Consider the following 20,388-nt stretch of genomic DNA (forward strand, 5'->3'; position numbering starts at 1 on the left):
AATCCAGCAGGTGGTTGGTGGGAGGCTTTTCCATGGGCACAAACAGAACAGGCAGAGATGAAGGAACAGGTATCAGCGTCCATGGAGGGCCACCAGAAGTGCCTCTTCAGAAGGGACAGCATCCGACCAATCCCGGGATGGCAGGCGAAACGAGATGTGTGCCCCCACTGGAAAACCTGAGATCGAATGGAATCGGGCACAAAAAGGCGATTGAAGGGTCTGTTGCCTGGGTCTTTGACTATGGCCTCGATCTCCCACGTGAGGGCAGCCACCACACAGGATGGTGGAAGGATGGTCTCGGGGTAGGGAAGGCCCTCCTTGGAAATGTGTTGATGGGAGAGAGTATCAGGCTTCCTGTTCTTGGACTCCGGATGATAGGTGAGTGAAAACCTGAACCGGCCAACAAATAATGCCTAACGGGCTCGGCGGGAATTCAAGCGTTTGGCAGTTTGGGTATATTCAAGGTTCTTGTGATCGGTCCAGATGATAAATGAATGTTCCGCTCACTCTAGCCAGTGCCTCCTCTCCTCCAAAGCAGGTTTGATCGCCAGTAACTCCCGGTTCCCTAAATCGTAATTTCATTCAGCAGGGGATAGCCAGCGAGAAAAGAAGGCACAAGGATGATCAGGGCCCAAACGTTGGGAGAGGACCACCCCCACCCAAGTCAGAGGCGTCGAGCTCCACAATGAATTGGCGAGAGGGGTCTGGTTGGACCAGGATGGGAGCGGACACGAAACACAACACGAAAAGGGGTCGTAGGTGAGGTGAGTTGGGTAAGGGGCGCCGCCACGCGACTATAATCCCTGATGAACCGGCGATAGAAGTTCACAAACCCCAGAATTCACTGGAGTTGCTTGTATGTCGTGGGTCTTGGCCACTCCACCTCCGCCCGGATCTTCTCGGGATCCGCTGTCACTCACCCACTGTCAATGATGTACCCTAAGAAGCTGACTGAGGGTACATGGAACTCACTTCTCAGCTTTAACAAATAACTTGTTCTCCCACAGCCTCTGTAGAACCTGACAGACATGATGGATGTGTTCCTGGAAACTACTGGAGAAGATTAGGTTGTCATCCAGATAAACAAACACAAAACAGTTAATAAAGTCTCTTACAATGTCGTTACTCAGGGCTTGGAAGATGGCGGGGGCATTGGTGAGGCCGAATGGCATAACCAGGTATTTGAAGTGGCCTAGAAGGGTATTGAATGCTGTTTTCCACTCATCTCCCTTCCTTATTCTGACCAGATGGTAGGCGCTTCGTAGATCCAACTTGGAGAAGATGGTGTCTCCATGAAGTGGTTCGAAAGCGGAGATTATGAGGGGCAGTGGATACTTGTTCTTTATGGTTATATGATTTAGGCCTCGGTAGTTGATGCAGGGACGGAGAGAGCCATCCATCTTCCCCACAAAGAAGAACCCTGCGCCCACCGGGGAGGATGAGGGTTGGATAATGCCCGCCGCGAGAGATTCACTGATGTAACCTTCCAGTGCTTCCCTCTCTGGCCGGGACAGATTATACAGCCAACTGGTGGGTAGAGGAGCTCTGGGGAGAAGGTCGATGGCACAATCGTATGGTCAGTGTGGAGGCAGGGAAAGGCCGTTTTTTTTACTAAACACTTGTCCCAGGTTGTGGTACTCTGCTGGAACCCTGGACAGGTCAGGGCGTTCAACAGCAGACGAGGTCGCGGTGGCTTTTACAGGGGAAAGGGCCGACTGTAGACAAGTGGAGTGACAAAACGGACTCCAGCTGGCCATCTTCCCAGTGGATCAATCAATGTGGGGATTACGGTGGCTTAACCAGGGGTACCCAGGAACTATTGGAGCTTGAGGAGAAGAAATTAGGTTAAATTGTACCTGTTCCCAATGGTTCCCAGAAAGAACCAAAGACAGTGGTGGTGTACAGTCAGTGACTCTGGCCAGAAGTCCAGTGCTCGGGCTTCCAGAGGGGTACTCAACGGCTCCCGAGGAATTCCGGCCTGGGCAGCTATGTCTTCATCCAACAGATTTCCCTCAGCACTGGAGCCCACCAAGGCGGACAGAGACCCGGACTGTTGGTTGTGGTTCACAGTAGCTTGGATCTGCATCCGGGTTTGGGGGACAGAAGGGAATGTTGACTGACTCACCTGGGTCCCCCTTTCTACAGGTGAGCCCTCCCTTTTGGCCTGAAGGGAACAGGTAGCATGAAAGTGGACAGACTGACCACAATAGAAACAATCCCTGGCTCTGAATCTCTGGAGTGGCTCTGTGGGAGAAAGATAGTTCTGTCCCAGCTGCATTGGTTCCTCTCCCAGAGTGGTGGAAACGCCTGGACCGGGAGCTATGCTAGGAGTGGGAGGAGAGAGGCTAGGGCTGGGTGAAGATGGTAAAGTGTGCCGTTGGGTGGCCAAAGGTGTAGGGCGACCGGACCTCTCTCTCTGATGTTCTTGGAGTCAGTTGTCCAGCCTGGTGGCTAGGGAGATCAATGAATCCAGGCTGTTAGTGTCATCCCTAGCCACCAACTCGTCGTTTACCAAGTCACAGAGGCCTCGCCGGAATACCTCCTGGAATGCCTCATCATTCCAGCTCGAGTCCGCCACTAGCGTCCGGAACTCCATGGGTTATTGAGCCCTGACGGAGGGTGAGTAGATGCTTAGCAGGATGTTTACCGTGACAGGATGGTCAAAAGTCTTCCGCATTTCTGAGATGAAGGTGGGGAATGAAGAGCAGGTCTCTAGCTGATTATCCCATAGTGTGGGCCACCCCGTTAAGGCACTTCCTCACAACAACCCCAAGATGTAAGCTATCTTTGATCTGTCCAAGTATACATGGATGACTGCTGCTCGAACACCAAGGAGATTGCAGCAGAAAGGTCCGGCACTTCCCCAGATCCCCAGCGTAGTGTTCACTGGGTTCATTATGGCCAGTTCATTCTGTTGCAAGAGCAACTGAGGAAAATCCAAGTGCAGGACACAGGTACGGAGACTGAGTTGGGGATGCTGGCACAGACATGAACGTTGAACAGCAAACAGGAGGAATCTTGACACGGAGCTCTGATACGGAGTCTTGACATGGAGACGATGTTTTCAGGGAAGATCTTTAAACTGGAGCTGAACTTAGAACTAACAGCTGTAATCAGCCGGCAAACGAAGTTATCACGTGGGAGTAGACCAATGAACTGGCAACCAGTGGTTGTGATGCCAGGGTTCTTATACTGCAGTTCTTGATGGAGACCAGTTGTGCTGTCATCATGCAAATCAGCGGTAAATGGGAAATTAACGATTGGAATCAAGGCATAATCAAAGGAGATTAGGGGCAAAATAGGGGATTAACAATCGGGACCATGACACCTTTAACCCATCTACTCCATGCCAAAACCATTTAAACTGCCTACTCCCATGTTTAGTATTCCTCTTTTTGAATCATCAGATAACCTTTTGGTGTGGTTGTGCACTAATTCCTTGGCAGGCTTTTACAAAATACTTTTGTACTTTTAGTACAATATTTAAAATATTTTAAATACTTCTATATTTTTAATTTCTAGATTCATTCAATAACTTAAATGATCATAAATTGTAGAATGTAATCGGTGGAGATGGTAAATATCAAATCAGTATATCATTCTGGATAGATAGAAATTGAACTTGAATCCAGATGTAAGATTGTTTGACTTCTGAAGTTGAGGCCTGCCTCTTTCCAAACTGGAAGGATTTGAATCTGCTGATCTGAATTGTTTTTGAAGCCAAAATAGCATGTTTTTTTTTCACCTTGGACAGACAGTTCACTGTGGCTGTTTTACAGATTTCGTTTGATGGCAATTTGAAGTGATAAATATCTCAGGCCACAGCCAGTGTAATCATTCCTAAGAAAGTAGATAAATAAGCTGTAAAATCCTCAAGTAGAAATCTAAATGAATGTCTGAAGGCTGTGGCACGTTAAAAAGAATATTGCTTAATATTGGGGGGGGGGGGGGAAAGTAGTCAGTGTAATCAGTTGAACAAGGCCCCTTAAGAAAATGTGAGAATTTAATCAGTATTTTTGACTGGGTAAAGGTCAGAAGAACTGATATGTCAAAAGATTTATGTGGCATTGAATTCTCAGTAAGCCCTTCATGAAGATGCACAAAGTTGAAATGTGAGAAATCTCATTATATAGAAACAACAGAATTTCACAGATTGCAATTCTTGTTTAAGAATAGATAGGAGAACATGTACCAGAGGTTCTGGCAATAGTTTACAAAATGGGCAAGCTTGGGAAGACACCAAAAGTCACCAGAGCTGATATACTGTAGCGGTGTGCTACCCGCAGCGCTAAAATAACGACACGGAGTTGGTAAACTGCAGTTAAAGAAGATTTTATTCGAACTTGGCGGCCTCGCTTTAAAGACTCCCTGATCCCGTCCTGCCCGGGCGCGGATGCTGTAGGAGGCACGTATTCACAGTCCCGCGCGAGCTTTTCCCTTTGTTAGTGAAGCAGACCTGGCGCCCTTTTGTGACTGGCCTTTATGCCGGCGCGCTGGCTATTTGTGAGCCGGTTTGAGTGCGCTAGGAAGTGGGTCGCCACATAACCCCCTCCCCCCAGAACCGGCGATTGATCCCCCAGTGTCCACAGTCTGGGCCGGAACCTGTTTGGGAGGTTGGTCCCTGCTCCACGGTGCCTGAATCTCGACCGGTTGCGCCACGTCCACATGGGCCGGTTTGAGTCGGTCCACCGTGGAAACCTCCTCTCCCCCCAACGTCCAGTACGAACGTGGACCCGTTGTTCCTGAGCACCGTAAACGGCCCCTCGTAGGGCCGTTGCAGCGGTGGCCGATGCCCGCCCCTTCGTACAAACACAAACTTAACGTTCTGCAGGTCTTTGGCTACGCAGGTCGGGTTCTGCCCATGCTGCGAAGTGGGTATGGGGGCCAGGTTGCCGAGCCTCTCACGTAGTCTGCCCAGGACTGCTGCGGGTTCTTCGTCGAGCCCGCTTGGGGCTGGTATGAACTCCCCGGGAACAACCAGGGGTGCGCTGTACACCAACTCAGCCACCAAGGTGTGCAGATCATCTTTGGGTGCCGTGCAGATGCCGAGTAGGACACAGGGAAGCTCGTCCACCCAGTTAGCTCCTCGCAGGCGGGCCACGAGAGCCGACTTTAGGTGAGAGTGGAAATGCTCCACCAGGCCATTTGACTGTGGGTGGTAGACAGTTGTGTGGTGCAGCTGAGTCCCCAAAAGGCTGGCCATAGCTGACCACAGGCTGGAGGTGAACTGGGCGCCTCTGTCGGAGGTAATGTGGGCTGGTACACCAAAGCGGGACACCCAGGTGGTGATCAGTGTGATCAGTGCCTGGGCACAAGATTCGGAGGTGGTGTCGGTGAGCGGGATCACCTCTGGCCATCTTGTGAACCGGTCCACGATAGAGAGGAGGTGCCGCACTTCTCGCGACACTGGCAGGGGGCCCATGAAATCCACAGGAATGTGGTCGAAACGCCGGTGGGTGGGGTGGAACTGCTGCGGCAGGGCTTTGGTGTGCCGCTGCACCTTGACCGTCTGGCAGTGCATGCAGATTTTGGCCCATTCACTGACCTGCTTGCGGAGACCGTGCCAAACGAACCTGCTGGAGACCATTCGGACAGTTGTCCTGATGGAGGGGTGCGCCAAGTTATGAATGGAGTCGAAAACACTGCGCTGCCAGTTTGCCGGGACAATGGGACAGGGTTGGCCGGTGGTGACGTCACAGAGTTGGGACCTCTCACCTCGGCCTACGGGGAGGTCCTGGAGCTGCAAACCAGAGACTGCGGTTCTGTAACTTGGGATCTCCTCGACTGCCTGCTGCGCCTCTGCCAGCGCCTCAAAGTCTACCCCTTGGGAAAGGGCATGAATGTTAGGGTGAGAGAGTGCGTCCACCACAACATTGTCCTTACCTGAGACGTGCCAGACATCCGTCATGTATTCAGAGATGTAGCACAGATGGCGCTGCTGGCGGGGCGACCAGGGGTCGGACACCTTTGTGAACGTAAAGTTTTTTTTTAATTAGTTTTTTTTATACATTTTACAAATGAAAAAAAACCCAAATCAGAATGAGGAACAGTAATACCAGTGCAAAATTAAGCATACAATGACAATATGATATAAAGAAAGAGAATTTAAAAAAAAAGCACCTAAATTGAAGACAAGTAAACTTAGTATCCTCCCCAAGCCCCACAACACAATAAAAAAACTCCAGACCAACCACAACACAATATAGAGAATATAAATCAGGACAATCAAACTCCCAGACTGTGAATACACTTAGCAACAGAGGATAATAATGCTTACTACCAGAAAAAAAAGGGAGCTGAAAGCAAGGGACCGAAAAAAAGAAAAAAAAAACCCTCGTCAAGAGGGAGGTTATGAAAGTACTCGATAAAAGGTCCCCAGACCTTATGGAACTTTAAATCTGAATTAAGAACTGAATAATGGATTTTTTCGAGGTCCAAGCAGGCCATAATGTCATTAAGCCATTGAGCATGAGTGGGCGGGGCAACAACTCTCCATCTAAGGAGGATCAAGCGTCTAGCCAGGAGAGAGGCAAAGGATAATATTCGGCATTTGGTCGGACTCAGACGTAAATCTGTCTCGCCCCAGAAACTGAACAAAGCAATTAAGGGGTTTGGTTCTAGGTACTGATTCAGAATATACGATAACGTAGTGAAGATATCTTTCCAAAATTTCTCCAAGCTAGGGCAGAACCAGTACATATGAATGAGAGAGGCCTTGCCCCTCTTGCATTTATCACAGAGCGGACTAATGTTAGGGTAGAATAGAGATAGTTTAGATTTAGACATATGGGCTCTATGAACAACCTTAAACTGTAAAAGGCAATGGCGAGCACAAAGAGAGGTTGTGTTAACCGATTTGAGAATCGAGTCCCAACTCTCATCAGATAAGGAGATATTTAAATCCTGCTCCCATGCCATTTTAATTTTATCCACAGGGGCCCGTCGTAAGGCTGCTAACTTATCTCAAATAATTGATATTAAACCTTTACCTAGTGGATTAATGGAAAGAAATAAGTCCATAGTATTTTTTGCAGGCATTTCAGGAAAGTTAGGAATTAAAGGAGCAATGAAGTGTCTAATTTGGAGATATCTAAAAAAATGAGCATTGGGCAGATTGAACTTAGCAGAGAGCTGCTGAAAAGAAGTGAAGCGATTATCAATGAAAAGATCTTCAAAATGCCCAATGCCCTTCCTATACCAAACATGGAATGCTGAATCGTACGTAGTAGGTAGAAAAAGGTGATTATGTACGACAGGGCTGGAAATGGAAAAACCATGGAATCCATAGCATTTCCTAAACTGAGCCCATATACGCAAAATGTGTCTAACAAGAGGGTTAGCTATTAATCTGGACAGACTACTAGGGAGTGCAGAGCCAAGAAGTGCAGAGATAGATAGTTCTTTGGTGGAGCTCAACTCCATCGCCACCCAATTAGGGCACTCGGGTTGGCCATGGAAAAACGACCAAAAGGTAGCACAACGTATATTAGCTGCCCAATAATATAAACGGAAGTTAGGTAAAGCCATGCCACCCTCTTTTTTAGGTTTTTGGAGATGGATTTTACTAATTCTAGAGCGCTTATTCTTCCACAGATATGACAAAATAATAGAGTCTAAGGAGTCAAAAAAGGATTTAGGAATAAAAATTGGGATAGATTGAAATAAGTATAAAAATTTGGGGAGAACATACATTTTAACAACCTACCAAAGTAATACGACCTACCAAAGGCAAAGATAGAGGTGATCATTGTACCAGACTCTGTTTTATAGTATATGAAAGATTGGCAAAGTTTTCACGAAAGAGATCTTTAAACTTCCTTGTGACTGTAATTCCAAGATAAGTAAATTGATTATGGACTACTTTAAAAGGGAGATCACGAAATGTTAATTCTTGTGCTTCTTTACTAATTGGGAAAAGTTCACTCTTATGTAAATTAATTTTATAGCCATAGATCTGGCTAAACTGGTCAAGAAGTGAAAACATTGGAGGTAAGGATGTAGACGGATTTGAGAGAAAGAGTAATAAGTCATCAGCGTAAAGAGAAACTTTATGCTCAACACCCCCTCTCCAAATCCCGGTCAATTCAGGACAATTTCGAAATGCTATCGCCAAAGGTTCTATAGCCAAATCAAAGAGAAAGGGACTTAAGGGGCATCCCTGACGGGTGCCACGTTTGAGATTAAATACCTGGGATTTCTGAAAAATAGTTAAAACAGAAGCAGTAGGATACAGGTACAGCAATTTGATCCAAGAGATGAAACTTTGACCGAGGTCAAATTTTTCTAAGACTGCAAAAAGGTAGTTCCACTCTATACGATCAAATGCTTTCTCCGCATCGAGGGAAATAATTCATTCAGGAATCCCAGTTGGGGGTGAATATAAAATATTAAATAAATGCCGAATGTTAAAAAAAGGGAGACAGTTTTTAATGAAACCTGATTGGTCATCAGAGATAATTGAGGGAATAATGGTTTCTAATCTTTCAGCCAAAACTTTAGCTAAGATCTTTACATCAACATTGAGCAAAGAAATCGGCCTATACGAGGAACACTCTGTTGGGTCTTTATCCTTTTTTAATAGGAGAATAATAGATGCCTCATTAAAAGAGGGTGGCAATTTGCCGTAATTAAAAGAGTCAGATAATACTGTAAGTAACTGAGGAGAAAGAAGTGAAGAGAATGATTTATAAAATTCTACAGGGAACCCATCAGGTCCAGGAGATTTTCCTGAGGACAGTGCAGAAATTGCAAAAGATATTTCTTCTGATGATATAGGCGCATTAAGTTTGGCTTTAAAATCAGATGAAAGTGAAGGAATATTCAGATTATTTAAAAATTGATCAACAGAGATATTGTCATTCAAAGATTCAGAGGAATAAAGCCGAGAATAAAATTTTTTAAATGAATCATTAACTTCCAAATGATCCGATGTAAAGTCTCCGTTCTCCTTCCGGATCTTTGTAATATGTTGTTTGGCTTTGGTGCGCCTCAGCTGATTGGCTAGAAATTTACCAGACTTATCCCCATGAATGTAAAAGCGACTCTTGCTTTCGAGAAGTTGGCGTCCGACAGGTTGAGTAGACAGAAGATTAAATTTAGTTTGGAGTTCAACACGCTTCTTGTATAGTTCAGGGTTCTTAGTTTGAGCATATAGTTGATCCAATTCTTTAATCTGGTTAATGAGGTCTAATCGGTCTGCACAGGATCTTCTGTTGAGATTTGCTGTGTAAGAGATTATTGGACCCCTCAGATATGCTTTCATGGCATCCCAGACAATCTGGGATGACACTTCAGGTGATGTATTAGTGTTAAAATAAAAAGTTATCTGATCCTTAATAAATTTTAGAAAATCATCATCCAATAATAAAGTTGAATCAAACCGCCAGTGTTTATTCCTCTGAGGGAGACCAGGAAGGTTTAAAGAGAGAGCAATTGGGGCATGGTCAGAAATCAATATACTCTGATACTCACAAGAGTAGACAAATGGAATAAGTTGGTTATCGAGTAAGAAATAGTCAATTCTAGTGAAGGTATGGTGAACATGTGAAAAAAAAGAATAATCTCTCTCAGTAGGATGAAGGAAACACCATATATCAGAGATACCAAAATTAGAGAGAAACGATTGGATAGCTAAGGCAGATTTAGTAGATGATCTGGTAACAGAGGACGATCGATCCAGATTAGGATCTAACCAACAGTTGAAGTCACCAACCAATATAAGAGAGTATGAGTTTAAGTCTGGTAGTGAGGAAAAAAAACGTTCAAAAAAGTTAACATCATCAAAGTTGGGGGCATACAGGTTTGCTAGTACAACTTTGGTGTTATATAGTTTACCAGAAACAATAATAAAACGGCAATTTGTGTCAGATATTTTATTATGGAGTTCAAACAGAATATTTGAGTTAATAAGAATGGAGACTCCCCTAGCTTTAGCGGCAAAGGATGAATGAAAATGCTGACCCGCCCACTTTGACAGATGCCGGGAGTTATCAAAACAACGAATATGAGTTTCATGAAGGAAAGCAATGTCAGCTTTGAGTTGTTTAATATGTGAGAATACCTTCCTCCTTTTAACAGGGTGATTCAATCCCTTTACATTCCAGCTCACGAATTTAAATGCACTAGCCATTATCAATTACTAATGCATAAAAGGCAGCAGGCATATAAAAAGTCAAGCAATACAATAGCAGTCTGGGAACAGAAATATAAACATAGATTTGTAAAATCAAAACATAAACATGTCCTGAGCAATAAAGAAAAACAATAAATACAGTGAATGATGTTGGAACTGGAAAATCCACTCCACCCACCCAACCCAAAACTAGACGGCTACCAAAAAAAGCAGCTAGCTCTACCAAAAAATTTAACCCAAATATAACTTCCAGATCTGTGTCATTAACAACAGTTCTGTATAAATATTATAGCAAATAGTAACTAGTTTATGCACTAGAAAACATAATTACAAAGTGGAACATCTTCTGCAGAAATATAAAACTTAATACAGAGAAAATTGGAAGAAAACCAAAACTAACCTACCCGCGAAAAATTATGGAAGAATAAAGGAAGAAAAAGGAAGAACAAAAAAGAAAAAAAAAGGAGGAAGGGGAAAATTATAGATTCAGGAAGAGTACTTATCAACCATTTACAGAGAGGAAAAAAAATCAAAAATTAAAAAAAAGTGGAAAAAAATAAAAGATAAAAAAAATAATAAAATAATCAGCAGTTAAACTGTGAACCAACAAACAGGGAGCCCTTCAATAAAGACTTCAAACCTCCAAAACAAGTTAGAGTCAATTGCAGAACTCTATAGATAAAGTTATACAAGAATAAGATAGATTAAGAATAAGAATAAGAATAAGATAGATTACACAAGTACTACAATGTTTCCATAGGGAAACATTAAGCACAGAATGTCTATTTAAAAGAAAGACACACCAAATCCAGGGAGAGATTGTCAACAGCCCTTAGAGTTTCAGTAAATAATGACTGAGTGATTCAAGTGAAGTCTGAGTCCGGAAAAAGTAATTTTACTACGTGAAGTACTTATCCCCCATTTTAGGAGGTCCGATCGAGTTCCGAAGATGGCTGGATAGCCGGAAGACTTGCAACAAATGCCTCAGCCTGCTTCACTGACTTAAACCACTTATGTTTTCCAGTACTAAGCGTGATTCGTAAAACGGCAGGATTGCAAAGCGAGGGTCTAAAACCACGATCAAAAAGCACTTTCATTACACCTTTAAACTCAGTGCGCATCTTTAGGATCTGAGGTGCAAAATCCTCCACAAAGCAAATGGCTGTGTTTTGGAAAGTAAAAGTACCTCTGCGACGTGCCTCCATAATCAGATGGTGTTTTACGTGATATTGATGAAAGCACAAAATTACCGGTCGCGGGCGGGAGCCCAGAATTCCGGGGGGAACGTAGACCCTGTGTGCCCTTTCAAGCTCAGGTGGGTTCGGAAACAAATCTTTCCCGAATATCTCACAGAGAAACTCGGCAAAAAACTTCATGGTTGATCCCTGTTCGGTGGCCTCTGGCAACCCAAGAATTCGAAGGTTACAGAGTCTGCTCCGATTTTCGAAATCCACCATTTTGGAAAGAAGTTTGTTATATTTTCCCTCTAGACTGGAACAGAGAGCCTCCAAGTATCGAACACGACTTTCTAAATCTTCAGAAGTCGAATCGATTCGATATAAGTGTTCAGCATGTTCGTCTACTCTATCGTTGATCCGATCCAATTTGGCTTCCATCTGTTTGAAAGCGGTTCTAAATTCCTTTAAAATATCATCACGGTGCTGTTCCAGCGCAGCGAGGGTCTCAGGAGGCAAAGCCGAAACTTCCTTTCTCCCGGATTTAGAACTCTTGTTAGACATTGTAAGGTAGATGTGTTCACAGGCAAGTGAAAGAAACCAAATAAAGTTCCTAACTGAGGTTTAAAAAAATGGAGACATTTAGTGCAAAGATAGCGAAAATAACGGAACAAAAGTTCGAAGCAGCTAAGCAGTCACCATCTTCCCGGAAGTAACTGTGAGCGTAAAGTTAAGCGGCTTGTGGTCCGTGAACGCAGTGAAGGGCCTACCTTCTAAGAAGTACCTGAAATGCCGGATTGCCAGGTATAGCGCCAACAGTTCCTGGTCAAAAGCACTGTATTTGAGCTCGGGTGGTCGCAGGTGTTTGCTAAAAAACGCCAGGGGTTGCCAGCGACCCGCGATGAGTTGCTCCAGTACCCCACCGACTGCCGTGTTTGATGCGTCCACTGTGAGGGCGGTAGGGACGTCCGTTCTGGGGTGTACTAGCATCGCAGCTTTTGCCAAGGCTTCTTTCGTTTTAATGAAAGCGGCGGTGGACTCCTCGTCCCAGGTAACGTCCTTGCCCAGACCCGACTTCAGGGCAAACAGGGGGTGCATGATTCGGGCAGCTGAAGGGAGGAAGCGGTGGTAGAAATTCACCATACCCACGAATTCCTGAAGGCCTTTGATTGTGGTGGGTTGGGGAAAATGGCGGACCGCGTCTACCTTGGCAGGCAGAGGGGTTGCCCCGTCTTTAGTAATCCTGTGACCCAGGAAGTCGATGGTGTCGAGCCGGAACTGGCATTTGGCCGGGTTGATTGTTAGACCGTACTCACTCAATCGGGCGTAGAGTTGACGGAGGTGGGACTGATGCTCCTGACGACTGCTGCTGACTATGAGGATGTCGTACAAATAGATGAATGCGAAATCCAGGTCGCGTCCCACCGCGTCCATTAACCGCTGGAACGTCTGTACAACATTCTTCAGGCCGAATGGCATGCGGAGGAACTCGAAAAGGCCGAACGGGATGATGAGTGCCATTTTGGGGACGTCGTCCAGATGCTTCGGGATTTGATGGTATCCCCAGACGAGGTCTACCTTGGGAAGATCCGTGCGCCGTGCAGGTTTGCTGCAAAGTCCTGAATGTGCAGCACAGGGTAGCGGTCTGGTGTGGTAGCCTCGTTCAGCCTGCGGTAGTCGCCGCACGGTCTCCAGCCCCCTGTCGCTTTGGGCACCATGTGCAGGGGGGAGGCCCATGGGCTGTCGGACCGCCAGATGATCCCCAATTCCTCCATCCTCTGGAACTCCTCATTCGCCAGTTGGAGCTTGTCCGGGGGGAAGCCGCCGAGCGCGGGCGTGGAGGGGTGGTCCCTGGGTCGGGATGTGGTGCTGTACGCCTTGTCGGGGCATGGCTGCCGTGAACTGCAGTGCCAGAACCGATGGGAAATCTGCCAGGACCCTGGTGAAGTCGTTGTCGGACAGCATGATGGAGTCGGGGTGAGGGGCTGGCAACTGGGCTGCACCCAGGGAGAACGTCTGAAAGGTCTTGGCGTGGACCAGTCTCTTCCTGGGCAGGTTGACCAGTAGGCTGTGAGCCCGCAAAAACTCCGCACCCAGAAGCAGTTGGGCTACTGCGGCCAGTGTGAAGTCCCACGTGAACCGGCTGGAGCCGAACTGTAGTTGCACCGTACGGGTGCCGTAGGCCCTTACTGCGCTGCCGTTCATGGCCCTCAGGGGGGGGACCTGGTGCTCTGTTGCGGGTGTCATAACTCGTCGGAGGTAAGACGCTGATCTCGGCACCAGTGTTGACCAAAAAATGGCATCCCGACCGCTTGTCCCACACATACAGGAGGCTATCCCGATGGCCAGCCGCCGTAGCCATCAGCGGCGGCTGGCCCTGGCGTTTCCCAGGAACTTGCAGGGCAGGCTACAGCGGCGGGCTTCTGCGCCCCACCGCTGGTGGTAGAAGCACCATTGTTCGTTGGGCTCCCCACCCCTGCCTCTGGGGTTAGCGGGCTCTGTGGCCAGGCCGGGTCTGGTTTGCTGCTGGGAGCGTGGCCTGGTGATCTGTGCGACGGATGCCCCACTCACCTTCTTGGCTTTCCACAGCAAGTCTGCCCGAGCTGCCACCTTCCGGGCGTCGCTGAAATCCGCGTCGGACAGCAGCAGGCGTATGTCCTCGGGCAGCTGCTCCAGGAATGCCTGCTCAAACATGAGGCAGGGCTGGTGTCCGTCGGCCAAAGACAACATCTCATTCATTAAAGCCGATGGGGGTCTGTCGCCCAAGCCATCCAGGTGCAGTAAACGGGCAGCCTGCTCGCGCCGTGAGAGCCCGAAAGTCCTTAGGAGCAGGGCTTTGAATTCCGTGTACTTGCCGTCTGCCGGGGGCGACTGTATGAACTCCTCAACCTGGGCCGCTGTGTCCTGGTCGAGGGAGCTCACCACGTAGTAGTAACGTGTGTCCTCTGAGGTTATCTCCCGAACGTGGCATTGGGCTTCTGCTTGCTGGAACCATAGGTGAGGTCACAGCATCCAGCAGCTTGGCAGTTTCAATGAAACTGCATGAGCAGGTGCGGCGTCGTTCATCTTCGGCCCAAATATCGTTTGGACCTTTGGGGTCACCAATTGTAGCGGTGTGCTACACGCAGTGCTAAAATAACGACACGGAGTCGGTAAACTGCAGTTAAAGAAGATTTTATTTGAACTTCGCGGCCTCGCTTTAAAGCCTCCCTGATCCCGCCCTCCCCGGGCACGGATGCTGTAGGGGGCACGTATTCGCAGTCCCGCACAAGCTTTTCCCTTTGTTGGTGAAGCAGACCTGGCGCCCTTTTGGGACTGGCCTTTGTGCCGGCGCGCTGGCTATTTGTGAGCCGGTTCGAGTGCGCTAGGAAGTGGGTCGCCACAATACTATCGATTTAAAAGATTACTGACAGGGCTTTGTGAGAACATGTCACAGACATGAAGATGTGGTAGGAATTAGACAAATATAAAGAAGAGTATTGTTTCACTCTACTGGTATTCACAGTTACTGAGCAGCTTCAAGCTGAGTCGAAGAAATCTAATATTTTTCATTAAAAGGGCTTCTTGGATTTATTTTTTTCTCCATTACATGAATACTTTTGACCAGTTCTGATTATTGAACCTGAAGTGTTCAAAGTTGAAAGTCCAAAATTTATTACCCAGCTACCTTGAGATTCATTTTCTTTCAGGCACTTACAAAAAATGAAAGACAAAGTATTTTATGAAAAACTATACATAAGCAGACAAAGTCTGACAAACAGTACTGTGCAAGAGAAACTGGGCAAGTAAAAAATAATATTGGTAACAGGAATTGTAAAGAGTCCTTGAAAGTGAGTCTGTAGGTTGTAAAATCAGGTCAGAGTTTTGCTGAGTGAAGAAATCCATATTGGTTCATGAGCCTGATGGTTGTCAGGTAATAACTGTTCCTGCAACTTGTGATGTGGGACCTAGGGCATCTACTCTTCCTGCCCAATGGTAGTAGTGAGAAGAGGGCATTGCCCAGAAAATGGGGGTCTTTGATGATGGATGCTGCCTTCTTGTGGCAACGCTCCATGTAAATGTACTCAATGGTAGGAAAGGCTTTCCCTATGATGGACTGGTCTGTATCCTGCACTTTCTGTAGACTTCTCTGTCCCTGGGCATTGGTGTTTTCTTGGTCCCCCTTTGACTTGAATCCAAGGGGGATCAATATTCTCGTAGGCAGGTTTACAATAGCTTTTGGGAGTGGTTTAAACTAATATGGCAGGGAGGTGGGGACCAGGATGATAGAGTAGAGGACGAGCCAGCAGGGTTACAAGTAGATGATAAGTGTAACATGAATGTAAGGAAGGACAAGCCAATGACTGGGGACAAATGCAGGCAGAGCAAAGAGTTAAATTGTACCACAGGAGCAAAATTCAAAAGAGTGAAGAATGCAGGACTGAAGGTACAGTATTTAAATGCACCTAGCATTTGGAATAAGGTGGATGAACTCTTGCGCAGTTAGAAACTGGTTAGTATGACATTGTGGTCATCACTGAGTCATGGCTGAAAGAAGGCCATGGTTGGGAGTTTAACATCAAAGAATATACTTTGTATGGAAAGGACAGGCAGGAAGGCACAGGTGGTGGTGTGACTCTGTTAGTAAGAGATGGAACTACATCTTTAGAAAGAGGTGACCTAGGGTCAGAGAATGTTGAATCTTTGTGGGTGGTGTTAAGAAATTGCAAAGGGGAAAAGCCATTATGGGAATCATATGTAGGCCTCCAAATAGTAGCCAGGATGTGGGGTTGAGATTGCAAAGGGAGCTGGAAAAGGCATGTAATGGGGTAATGACATAATTGTTATGGGGGACTTCAATATGCAAGGAGGTTGGGAAAATCAGGTTGGTGTTGGATCGCAAGAGAGGAAATTTGTTGAATGCCTATGAAATGGCTTTGTAGAGCAGCTTGTGCTTGAGCCTACTCAGAAAAGACTATCTTAGACTGGGTGTTGTGTAATAACCCAGATCTTATTAGACAGGAACCCTTAGGAGGCATTGATTGAGTTCATACTGCAATTTAAGAGGCAGAAGCATAACTCACGTGTATCTTTATCACAATGGAATAAAGGGAATTACAGAGGCATGAGAGAGGAGCTTACCTAGGTGGATTGGAGGGGGATACTGGCGTGGGTTGATGGCAAAACGGAGATAGCAGAAGTTTCTGGGAATAGTTCAGAAGGCACAGGTTAGATATGTCCCCACAGAGGAAGAAGTTCTCAAATGGCAGGGGTAGGCAACTGTGGCTAACAAAGGAAGTTACGGACTGCATAAAAGCCAGGGAAAGCATATAAGTTAGCAAAACTGAGTGGGAAGTTGGATGATTGGGAAGCTTTTAAAATCCAACAAAAGACAACTAAAATATCTGTAAGAAGGGAAAAGATGAAATATGGGGGCACACTAGCTGATAATATAAAGCAGGATACTAGAAGTTTTCTCAGTTATACAAAAGAGTAAAAGGAAGGTGAGAGTTGATATTGGACCACTAGAAATGCTGCTGGTGAGGTAGTAATGTGGGACAAAGAAATGGTGGTTGAAAGTAATGGGTATTTTGCATTGGTCTTCATTGTGGAAGACACCAGCAGTGTGCCCGAGGTCTGTGAGGGTCAGGGAGCAGGAGTGAGTGCCATTGCTATTACAAAGGAAAAGTGCCAGGCAAACTCAAAGATCTTAAGGAGGATAAGTCACCTGGGCCAGAGTCCTGAGAGATTACTGATGAGATAACGGATGCATTGGTCATGATCTTTCAAGAATGGCTTGATTCTGGCAAGGTCCCAGAAGATTGGAAGATTGCAAATCACTCCACTCTTTCAGAAGGGAGAAAGGCAAAAGAAAGAAAATTATAGGCCAATTAATCTAACCTCTGGTTGCAGCCTCATGTGTGGCCTTCTGAAAATCCAAATAAATGACGTGCACTGCCTCTCCTTTGTCCACCCTGCTTGTAACTTCCTCGGAGAGTTCTAACAGATTTGTTGGGCAAGATTTCCCTTAACAAAAACCATGCTGACTTTGACTTACTTTCTCATTAGTCTCCGAGTGTCTTGAAACCTCATTCTTAATAATAGACTCCAACACTTTCCCAACCACTGAGGTGAGGATAACTGGCCTATAATTTCCTTTATTTTGCCTCCCTCCCTTCTTAAAGAGTTTTGACATTTGCAATCTTCCAGTCCTCCGGGACCATGCCAGAATCAAGTGATTCTTGAAAGATTATGAAGTCAAATGGTGGGCACTTAGTTATTAGATATTCCAGGTCAGGGGAACAAGAGTGCAATATGACCGCAATGTCCAGGCACCATGAAGAGTTTATCATGTGACACAGACCTCCCCACCTTTTGCCTTCTCCAAGTCAGCAGTCCAGTCTATCTGGTGTATTGCGAAGCCCTCCGATCTTACCGAAATATCTGGTATATCTGAGGTCAGTCATGTCTCTGTGAAACACAGAACCCAGCAATCTCTCATTTCCAACAATCCAGCAATCTTGCCCTTTGGTCCTCGATCTTGTTCCCCAGCGACTGTCTCTCCTTTATGCACAAGGTGGAGGAAGTTTCATACTCTGACATCTCAATCTGGCTTAAAGCCCTACCCTCCTCCCTCTCTACTGGCCAGGTGACGTACTTCATCTGCTTAAAGGCGCTGTATCTGCATTCCTTAGAGTTAAGTCAGCTGAGTCCTTTTGAAGATTTGCTAGTCCTTTTGCTAGTTCATTACGACGGTTCAAAAGTATATTACTTAAAGGGAAATTACAGGTTGCAGATTGAAGTGAGAGTAGTTCAGAAGGAGCACATTTGGAAGTTTTGCAAGCTGTCTGCAAAGTGTCACCATGCTTTCCCAGCGCTATCTTGCATGGACGTCTGACCTTTGATGCCTGCACCTCATAAGAATCTAGTCAGTTCAGTCTTGAATTATTCAGCATTCACTGCCTTTTGAGACAGGATTTTAGGCTATCTCTCCTGATGTTTTCCAGGTCTACCACCCGACTCACTTAATTTTAGGTAAGTTGTTGAACGTTCTGTTAAAAGCTCATTTGGCAGGGTGAATATAAGTTCCTCAATGGGGAAATCAAGAACAAGACAGCATCTAAAACTGAAGAACATTCCTTTTGAAAAAGGATCCAGTGCTTTCCCGACGTATGTGATGAATGAACTTTTCTCGGGCTTCCAGCTGGGTGCAAGTATCGATGATAATCGATGTTTCAATTATAAACTCCGCCATGGCAAGGTTTGTCATCAAAACATTGGTTATAATCGATACCTGTACCTGGCTGGAAATCCAAGAAAAATCTTATTCAACATCCATCTTGTTTTTAATTTCCCCACCACAAGGTATAGAGTATAAAATTTGAAGTTCAAAGTAAGTTTATTATCAGAGTATGTATACATTATACAACCTTGAGATTTGTCTCCTAACAGGTAGCCATGAAACAAAGAAACCTAAAGGAACCCATAAAAAAATCCAAAAATACCCAATGTACAGAGAAATAAAACAAATTAAGCAAACAATAAATGCAAACAAATAACATTCAGAACTGAAGTCCACAAAGAGATTCCATCCACAGACCCTCAGTTCAGCTCAAAGCAAAGCAGCAAGCTGAACTGGCCCAGTCCTTGCCTCAGGTTCTGACATCTTGACCTTTACAATCTGGCCTGGCATCTAAATCATCATCCAAACATCAGGTTTTGTTGCTTCGATACAATCTGGGGCCTGGACCCCGCCACCTCAATTTAGCCTGTACCCAACCATTCTAATTCAGCCTAGTGTCCTTAAATCATTTGAACCTTGGGTCTTCCTTGTTCCCAGTGATGGGCCCATTGCTTTGCCACATATTGGTTCTACCATATTGAATTGCCTCCAAGTCCAACGGGAAGTTATTGACTATTATTTGCAATGATCGTTTGCCAGAAAAAGAGTGATTAACAAAGTATTTAGTTGTTTTCCTTGTTTTGTTGTCACTATCCAGAAATCACTGAAATTCACCAGCACCATCTTAAACTGGCCTTCATAATGGCTGGGGTCACCTGTCTTATAACCATATAACAATTACAGCACAGAAACAGGCCATCTTGGCCCTTCCAGTCCACGCTGAACGCTTACTCTCACCTAGTCCCACCGACATGCACTCAGCCAATAACCCTCCATTCCTTTCCTGTCCATATACCTATCCAATTTTTAAAAATGAAAATATCGAACCTGCCTCTACCACTTCTACTGGAAGCTTGTTCCACACAGCTACCACTCTATGAGTAAAGAAGTTCCCCCTCGTGTTACCCCTAAAATTTTGCCCCTTCAATCTCAACTCATGTCCTCTTGTTTGAATCTTCCCTACTCTCAATGGAAAAAACCTATCGATGTCAACTCTATATACCCCCCTCATAATTTTAAATACCTCTATCAAGTCCTCCCTCAACCTTCTGTGCTCCAAAGAATAAAGACCTAACTTGTTCAACCTTTCTCTGTAACTTAGATGCTGAAACCCAGGTAACGTTCTAGTAAATCTCCTCTGTACTCTCTCTATTTCATTGACAAATTTCCTATAATTCGGTGACCAGAACTGTACACAATACTCCAAATTTGGCCTCACCAATGCCTTGTACAATTTTAACATTACATCCCAACTCCTATACTCAATGCTCTGATTTATAAAGGCCAGTATACCAAAAGCTTTCTTCACCACCCTATCCACATGAGATTCTACCCGCAGGGAACTATGCACCATTATTCCTAGATCACTCTGTTCTACTGCATTCCTCAATGCCTTACCATTTACCATGTATGTCCTATTTTGATTAGTCCTACCAAAATGTAGTACCTCACACTTATCAGCATTAAACTCCATCTGCCATCTTTCAGCCCACTCTTCTAACTGGCCTAAATCTCTCTGCAAGCTTTGAAAACCTACTTCATTATCCACAATGCCACCTATCTTATTATCATCGGCATACTTACTAATCCAATTTAACACCCCATCATCCAGATCATTGATCATGTAAAGACACTGCCCAGAAGAAGGCAATGCCAAACCACTTCTGTAGAAAAAGTTGCCAAGAACAATCATGATCATG

General features: G+C 45.5%; 1 protein-coding gene across 1 annotated transcript in view; it reads left to right on the forward strand.

Moving 5' to 3' along the window:
- Window positions 1-2,806: 2,806 nt before the first annotated feature.
- Window positions 2,807-20,388, forward strand: part of LOC132400410 (33 kDa inner dynein arm light chain, axonemal-like) — a 136,699-nt gene continuing 119,117 nt past the window's right edge. The window contains exon 1 of the mRNA XM_059981350.1: window positions 2,807-2,954. Coding sequence (XP_059837333.1) covers window positions 2,807-2,954 — 148 coding nt within the window. The remainder of the gene's footprint in view (window positions 2,955-20,388) is intronic.

The sequence above is a fragment of the Hypanus sabinus genome, chromosome 10, assembly GCF_030144855.1.
Source record: "Hypanus sabinus isolate sHypSab1 chromosome 10, sHypSab1.hap1, whole genome shotgun sequence".
Classification (NCBI taxonomy): domain Eukaryota; kingdom Metazoa; phylum Chordata; class Chondrichthyes; order Myliobatiformes; family Dasyatidae; genus Hypanus; species Hypanus sabinus.